Genomic DNA, 8852 nt, shown 5'->3' on the forward strand with positions numbered 1-8852 from the left:
AGAAGTTTTCACAGCAAAAAAAAGCTGAAAAATGTAACCTCGCACCTTTTAACTGCTGCAGCTAAGATGCCAATGCTGGACTCCCTGGGAGGCATCGAGGAGTGACCCGGTGCCATGGACACACTAAGCTTCACATTGGCTGAGCCCTTTTCACTAATCCCAATTCTGTTAAATAGATACAATGATGGTGAGGAGTTTACATACACCTTCAATGGACATAAACTGTGGCAATTTTGCACTTCGAAAGGATGGAATAATTAAACTGCGAACAACTTTAATGATTATTTCAAAAAAAGAATTGGATGTATAAGCTTGAATTTAAACGCAGCTTTACAATTATACATTTCTTGTTAAGTTGCAGAAACACCACACTAGTGTTTGGGGTCTGTTGACACTTACATTACATATAGTATATGTAGGTTAAGCTAATTTATTTGTGTATAGTTGGGCTTTTGTCAACATCCACAGTGAAGGGACATTAACATCAAAAAGGACTGGGAGGTTGCAGGGCAAGAAAAACCCTCAGCTCCAAAATCAATACTTTTTATTGAAAATTGAAGAAGCACACACAAACAAGCCAAATGATGTCTATGGATGCAGATATACACCGTCTGCAATAAGTACAGAATGCAGCAGCCTGTCTCCTCACCAGTAAGCGAAAGCAAGACCACATATCACCCATACTGGCTTCACTTCACTGGCATCTAGTGCGCTATATGTTTGATTTTAAAATTTTGTTGTTTGTTTTCAAATGTCTTAATGAACTGGCGCCCCAGTTCTTCTCAGAACTGCTGCAATTTTATAATCCAGCTAGAATGTTTAGGTCGGCTAACCAGTGAGGAAAGCTGGTTAGAGGTGGATGCTCTTAAGCTCTGGAACAGCCTGGCAATGCACATAAGACCGGCCTCGACCCTTGAAAGTTTGAAATCTTTTTTAAAGACGTATTAATAATTATTGGCTTTTGATCTAGGTTGAGCATGACTCCAAAAATGTATCTATTTATTTATTACTTTTTTTGCTGTAGACATTGTGTATTTTTTTTATTCAGTTGACCATTCTTTTATTGTTCTGTATTTAATTTATTAATATAACTATTACACAGGCTGCACTAGTCAGTTTGCCACCCTGCACACTGGCGTCACTGTGTTGTTTATAATTACTGCATTTTGGTCAGCTTCCATTGTCTTAAAGTGCACAATAAATAAACTTTGACTTGAAAAAGGTTTTATGGTCAGATGAGTCAAAAATTAAGCCACAATGTTGAATAATGTTAGGAAAGGTCAAGGTGACTTCTCCTAAAATTAATTACACTTAAGTACAGTGTATCAACTGTCAAGCACGGTGGTGGTAGCATCATGCTGAGGGTCTGTTTTCCTGATGTTATTGCACTGCACAAAGTAGAAAGAACAATGTAGAGGGGTAACTACCTCCAAATTCTTAAACTTCCCCTCAAACTATTGAAATTTAGACCCAACTGAGTTGTCCAACAGAACAATTATACCAAACACACATAAAAGCTGGCTTAGGAGTAGCCAAAGCTGACTTCTGGAATTGCCTTCCCAAATCCCTGACCTAAACCGTTTTTTTAAATTTTAGGACTGAATTTCCAAGTGTGAGACATCCAACTAGAATTGTGCTTGTTGAGGCTAAAAGAAACAAATGTGTGTGCAAACAGCTTAGGGACATTTGACCAAATATTAATGGGTGTGTATGTGTTATATATTTGAATCTGTAAAAAATTGTAACATTTTTAAAAAGCTGGAAAGTCTGCAGATTACAGAAAATTCAGAATAAATTCAAAATTATGCAGCCAGTTTTAGCTTTTAAAAATCATTAAATCTGTTTGTTGTATTATTATTCCACCCTTAAAAAATTTTAAATTGGTCTTTACAAACTCTAATACTAACACATACACTCAACCAGATCAGTGTATGTACATTTTCCCAGGCACTCTAAACCCAAAATGCAGAGATCCATCAATCAACAATTTTCTTGCACAAAGACCTACTTTTTTCCATATGCTTCTATGAGACTTATAAATGTGTTGATTGATTGATTGATTTCTTTCAAGCAAATGCTGCAACCCAAGTATCATGCACAAACTATGTGTGGGAAATTCTCACAGAGCTGCAGGTCCATCAAGTCCACTGATGACTCCATCAACTACAGCCATGCCTTCATCAAGGATAAATGACAGCTTCACACCACGTTCCTTCATCACACGCACAATATTCATCGCCCCATTGAAACCCCTGGCCTGCAAACGACAAACTGATGAGCTCAGCTGCAGATTTTAAAAAGGGGAATAAATGAACAACATTAGAGTTTGATGGGTAAAGAAAATACTTCTTCATCATGACCCAAACCGATGTAAAAACCCCTGCGTGGAGCGTAGCCTCTAATCAACAAGTACTCCAGTGCTTGAAGTATTCCCTAGAAAAAAAAGTATAAATGATGGAAAACAACACAGTTAGCCTGATCTGATGTACATAAACAATATAACTCAGTTTTAGAATATTCTCACACATCATTACTTGTTCTCCTACCATTAAAGAACACTTATCATCTATGGTCCCTCTACCATAGATGAAGTCATCAATCTCTTTAGCAGCAAAGGGAGGGGCCTCCCAGCCATCTGACTCCTTGGCAGGTACTACATCAATGTGGGCCAGCAGCAGGTATGGCACCAACTTCGGCTGAGATCCCTGCACCCGAAACAGGTGGCTGTAATTAGCCACCAGCTCATGATGAACCAGGCTTGAAGAGAAAACTTTGGGGAAGGCTGACAAAGACAGATAACGTCACTTTCAATGGGGGAAGCTTTCAGTTCCTCTGAGCTCTTAGTGTCTGTGAGATAATGGTTGTTTTAATATAAATCCTTTGTTAGACAAAATGTATAAAATCTAAAGTACGGTCTCATCCGAATCTTAAAAGCGTTCATGCTTTTTTTCCTTATTAAAAAGGAAAAACATTACAAATGCTGTTTGACTTTGTTGAAATTAATGCAAAATATTACTTACAGCAATAAAAAAATTGAATAAACATTAAAAATGAATTTATTTTAATAATTTAGTTTAAAAAGTGAAACTACATGTAGCGATATATTTCAAGCATTTATTTCTGTTCATTTTAATTATTATTTTTACTGCTAATAAAAACCAACAACTGTTTCTCTGAAAATGACATAATAATACTAATAATATAACACAGAATCAATAAACAAAAGATCTTTTGAAACAAAAGTGATGGCCACATACTGCATATGCACTGAATGTCTGGTCGGGGTCTCCTTTTCCACGAATTTCTACATAAATGCAGTGTGGCATGGAGGTGATGAGCTTCCCTCACTGCTGAGGTGTTAAGAAGCCCAAGTTACATTATAAACAGTCTTCAGGCTGTCTGCATTGTTGGGTCTGGTGTCTCTCATCTTTCTCTTGACAATGTCCTGTAGATTCTCCGTGGAGTTAAGGTCAGGCATGTTTGCTGGCTAATCAAGAACACCGACACCGTTGTCATGAAACCAGCTACTTTTGGCAGTGTGGGCAGATGCCAAGTCCTACTGGAAAATGAAGTCAGTCTTTCCGTAGATTTTGGCAGAGGGCAGCATGACGTGTCTCACTCTGGATTGGATAAAGAAACACAGCAGACCAACAGCAGCAGATGACATGGCTCCTAAAATCATCCTTTGACTGTGGAAACTTCACACTGGACCTCAAGCATCTTGGATTCTGCTTGTGTACCTTTCTCTATCATATTTTTCCTTCCACTCACCTTTAGATTAAAATTCTTGGATACAGCACCCATAACAGCCACCTTTTTTAGCTAAAACCTTTTGTGACTTAGCCTTTTGTGGATGGTGTTGGTGACTGTCTGCTTGACAAATCCATGATTAACATTTTTGTTTTAAAACTCTGTTTTCAAATCGGTCTTATGTATTATTCTATTTTTTTGAGAACCTAATTTTGGCTTTTATTAGCTCAAAGACATTGTCATTAAAAACATTATGAGAAATAAAAAGTTGAAACATTGTACTGAAAAAGAGTTTCACTTTTTGAACTGAGTTACTGAAATTAATTAACTTTACGATGATTATCAGATTTAAAGAAATGCACTTCTATAACTAAAACCAAAGAGATCTACTAAAACAAATAGAAAGTAATTTTCCACTTTAACAATTAATCCAAAAAAATCTAAGAAAAGCTCTTGCTATGATGATTCTGCCTTTTACTAATTATCTTAAGCTGTGTCCAGAAATTAATAAACAACAGTGCCTATAAGAGTCAGTTTAATTTATCTCTCTGGGAAGTTTATTTTGTATTTCTAGACAAATTCTGACTCCCCACACTTATAACAACTCATTAGGGGACCTTAAGAATTTCTCCAAACCCTTCAGAGCTTTAATTCAACTCCAGATACTTTTCATTTATATCAAAAATTACTTCAAATTTTTTACTCTTGAGTGTGGGAAAAAAACTAACTGATGAAAATTTAAAGCAGGGTTCTGAAACACTGAGATTAATTGCTGAAAATCTTTGAATAAATCTTCACTGCACTGTTTAATAATTGAATCTATAATTCTGCTATCCCAGAGAAGAACAAAAACTTCACAATTTGGATGTGTGAAAGTTTTCTTTCAGACAGAAAGTAACTGTCAAAACGATTGATAGTGGTCAAGTTAGGTTTTAATAGCTTCATCAATTAAGGAAATTAAATCTGAATAAAACATCAGCTAAAATGTGTGCAAAATGATACACCAATGTGGCATAACATTATGACCACTGAAATAATTAATCTCTGATTATCTCTTAATTATGACACCTGTTAGCAGAATATGACAGAACAAGTTGTGCTCTCAAAGTTGTAAGCAGGAAAAATGGGCAAGCATAAGGATTTGCGTGAGTCTGACATGGGCCAAATTGTAATGGCTTGCAGACTGGGTCAGAGCATCTCCAGAACTGCACCACTTGTGGAGGGGTTCCTGTCTTGCACTGGACACCATCTATCAAAAGCGATCCAACCGATGAGCTACTGTAGCTGAAACTGTTGAAGAAATGAATGCTGATTTTGACAGAAACGTGTCAGAATACAACGGTGCATTGCAGTTTTTCCTTCTAGCGGTGGAAAGCTGCAGACCAGTCGGTTCGATTTGATTTGTAGGCACATGACCAGTTAGCCAGTGCAAGGTCTGATTTCCATCAAAAACTGGAACTTGATTTGAGATTTAAACTATGAATTTATTTTTGATTCAAGGCAGTATATTCTATGTGGCTGTTTTTAAATGTAAAGAATTATCCTTTTGGGTTGAATAAAAGGATGAAAGTCAGAAGAAATAGTTTTTTTACAACTACTTTGAATTGTTGCTAACATGCTTATTATGCTGGTATTCATAATCCTATGTGAAAATTATACTAGACATCAGACTGCGTGTCATTTGCCTTACGTACAAACATGTCTATTGAGTTTTATAATAAATAATTAACCAACATCAAGTTCTAAGTAAAGTGGGTCAAGCTAATGTGGACATTAGCCCTCGCAGTTAGCTCCTGTTAGCACCTAGGTGTTGTGGTAAACGGTTAGTTGGCGACAACTTACTGACGTGTAAGACCTATAAAAATACACATCCATAGCAACCTTGTGTCATTGAGTTAACCTCTAAAAAAACGTTAAACGTTGTCATATATGCGGGTGGAACCTGGTGACTGTACCTTTACGGAGGAAAGTGTCAAACTGACGCAGTGCGGTGGTGTTGCTCTCCGTATCTGAGAATGACACTGTGGGGATTCTCACCGCCTCTATTTGAACGAAACAGAAACACTCACACTGCTAAAACATTCAGCAACAACATACTCCTATATATTTATGTGAACTGGGCTAGTCTCCAAGCTAAAGCGGGGCTCAATTTACCTTTGAATCTGGCTAGAAGCTCCTCTCTTTGATGTTGGTCAATCACCAGTGAGATGTTGTTCGACTTTTCCCAGCGTGCGAGTTGAAGTCCGACATTTACGTCCAGAGACAGAGTCCTGATAGCTGCTGCCGTGAATAACGCCAGTGCTGTAATTAGCAAGCTGCAAACAGTAATCTTTAAAAACTTCCATATTTTGATCTTTGATTCTGTCATTGCCTTGTGTGTGTTGTGACAGCAGAATGTGCAAATGCAGACTGAAATCCAACAGAGGGAACTCGCCAGCGTGCAGAAGAGCCACCTGCTGGCCCAATAATAAAGCTACATACATTTTTCAACACTTGTTGATCCATAGTAAAGTTTGCATTTTCATATTAGGGGCCTGCCAAAGCATTGCACACTGCCTCCCATACAATGCATGGCGGGCACCTATTGTTATTCACCTCTAAACTGGACTCTTTATTCTTCTTTATTTATTATTATTCCGTCCACTTTAATGCGGCCCGAATTGCAGCGTGCACCCCCACAATATATACATCAAAACGACCGGCTCGGTCTCGGGAGGTGTGCTATATTACTTTTATTGGCGTTTCGAGTTACCATGGCGACGTAATTAACGAAAAACCGTGCCCCAAAATCCCATTGAAATGAATGGAGTCAGGGGCGGAAGGAATCCTCAAAATTCACTTTTTGAGGCTCTGCTGTATCGCCATACTTTCACCTAGAAACACAGTTGAACTTTCAGTTTGTAGAGAAATCCGCCGGCTTTTCAGAAGTGAAAACGGTTTGTTGATAACTGCTACGGTTTCTCTAAAATTAGACTCCAAGCGACACAAAGTTTGCGAGAAAATCCCACTTCTACAGTGGAGATGGCAGTTACTAGAGTATAGAAAGCGGGGATTTTTTCAGGAAAAATGATTTTTAACTCGTCCTCACGGCCACAAATTTCGCTCTAAAGTCACCATTTTCGGTCAGTTTGTAGGGCTGGGCCCATAAGCCAACACACGTTCCACGCCCTCCTGCATTTGCGACAGCACAGCGCCGATCCCTGTGTCACAAGCATCAGTGCCAGTATCATCTCACCATAGTCCAATGGATAACCAAGGATGGGGGCTGATGTGAGGCAACTCTTTAGTTCATCTAAAGCAGCCTGGTGCTCGGCCTGCCATCGGAAACGAGCATTTTTCCTAGTGAGGTTGTGCAGGAGGTCAGCCACAGAAGCGAAGTCTTTCACAAACCGGTGATAGTATGAGGCCAGGCCAATGAACCGTCTGACTTCCTGCATAGACCTGGGTGTGGGCCACAGTTGAACCTTCTGAACCTTACTGGGGTCAGTGGCCACACCATGTTCAGACACTATGTGACCAGGATAGGCAACCTGGCGGTGGAAAAGACAGCATTTGGAAGGTTTCAATTTCAGGTTAGCCTGTTGGAGTCTATAAAACACCTGGCCAAGCCGCTGGAGCATCTCTGGCACGTCCTTAGCCAGCACAATAATATCGTCCAAATAGACCAAGCAGGTCTCCCACTGCATGCCAGCCAGAACGCGGTCCATCAGCCGCTGGAACGTCGCTGGGGTGTTGCATAGTCCAAACGGCATAACATTCCACTCAAAGAGGCCTGTCCTGGCACAAAACGCTGCTGCTCTGCGTGCTCTTGGCGTCAATTCCACCTGCCAGTAACCCGAAGCAAGGTCTAATGTGCTGAACCATCTTGCAGTGGAAAGGGTGTCCAGCGTGTCTTGGATACGGGGCAGGGGGTATGCATCCGGTATGGTGCGGTCATTGAGAGCCCTATAGTCAATGCAGAGAGGGTATGTCCCATCCTTTATGCGCACCATAACGATAGGTGAGGCCCAGCTGCTATGGCTACGCTTGGCAAGACCACTCTGCAGACTCTCTGAGATCTGCTGGTCCGCGTGTTGCTGCTTTTCCCCTGCCATTCTCCGCGGAGATTGTTTTACTGGGACACAGGGACAGGTTATAATGTCGTGCTGGACAAGGCTGGTTCGGCCTAGGTCAGCAGGCCCTGCGGAAAACACATGTCCACATGTTCAACCATTGATGGCTGTAGTTGAGGTCTCATGTCAGGGTGAATGGCATTATAGTAATGTAATGGCAACACGCTTCTCCGTGCTCCACTGTCCAACACAGCACACACCTCCAGCTCGAAGAGCCGCATGTGGATACTCATTTCTCGGTTCTGGCCTTTAAGGTGGAGTACGGTGGGCTCCTGGTTGTCACAAGGGGTCCTAGCAAATGGCAATGTTTTAGTGAGACTGCTTCTGTATATGACCCCAACCCTGACAGTTATGGCCGCCGACTCCCCCTTTTGTAAAATTTTTGCGGCTGTTGGATGCTGAGGGTGTGCGTGGAACATACCGGTCAGATGAAGGGCTGGCTACAGATGCAGCATTAGTAATAGCTTCATTCTTATCTTTTGCCCTAACCATCGCAGCTCTGGGGCGACGTTCAGCTAAATTACGGGCTCCTGGCTGCATAGCACTGGTAACGTATGATGCTTCCCTCCTGGTAGTTTCATAAGTGTGAGCTATTTCATATGCACGGGCAAGTGTAGCTGGCCGCTGCTCTAAGAGCTTCTGAACTACTTCTGCATCACCCAGACCATTTGTGAAAACTTCAACAGCTATTAAGTCTTGTTCAATTTCTGCTCTGTCACCATAAGCCACAGTCACTTTCCCATAAATGTCATCTCTGAATGTATGCAGGGCTTCACCTGCTTTACGTACCCGCTACCTTAGTTCAACAGCAACTGCATGATCAGAAGGGCCATATGCAATTTCCAGTTCATCCACCAGGCGGCGGTAGTCCCATTTGGATGAACGAGGGTTCCTGTGAACAATGGCACCTGCCGCCCCAACAAGGCAGAATTTTAGCTGAACTGTCATTGTCTTTTCGGACCAGTAGTTGGCTTCAGCACAGCTCTCAAA

The 8852-nt window shown here is 40.8% G+C and overlaps 1 protein-coding gene across 1 annotated transcript in view; it reads right to left on the minus strand.

Annotated features, from left to right (window-relative positions):
* Positions 1-6438, minus strand: part of LOC124873576 (N-fatty-acyl-amino acid synthase/hydrolase PM20D1.2-like) — an 8296-nt gene extending 1858 nt beyond the window's left edge. The window contains exons 1-6 of the mRNA XM_047374306.1: positions 5905-6438; positions 5706-5792; positions 2547-2782; positions 2347-2433; positions 2124-2257; positions 46-165 (exon numbers count right to left, since the gene is read on the minus strand). Coding sequence (XP_047230262.1) covers positions 46-165; positions 2124-2257; positions 2347-2433; positions 2547-2782; positions 5706-5792; positions 5905-6118 — 878 coding nt within the window. The 5' untranslated portion in view covers positions 6119-6438. The remainder of the gene's footprint in view (positions 1-45; positions 166-2123; positions 2258-2346; positions 2434-2546; positions 2783-5705; positions 5793-5904) is intronic.
* Positions 6439-8852: the final 2414 nt, after the last annotated feature.

Source organism: Girardinichthys multiradiatus, chromosome 1, assembly GCF_021462225.1.
Source record: "Girardinichthys multiradiatus isolate DD_20200921_A chromosome 1, DD_fGirMul_XY1, whole genome shotgun sequence".
Taxonomy (NCBI): Eukaryota; Metazoa; Chordata; class Actinopteri; order Cyprinodontiformes; family Goodeidae; genus Girardinichthys; species Girardinichthys multiradiatus.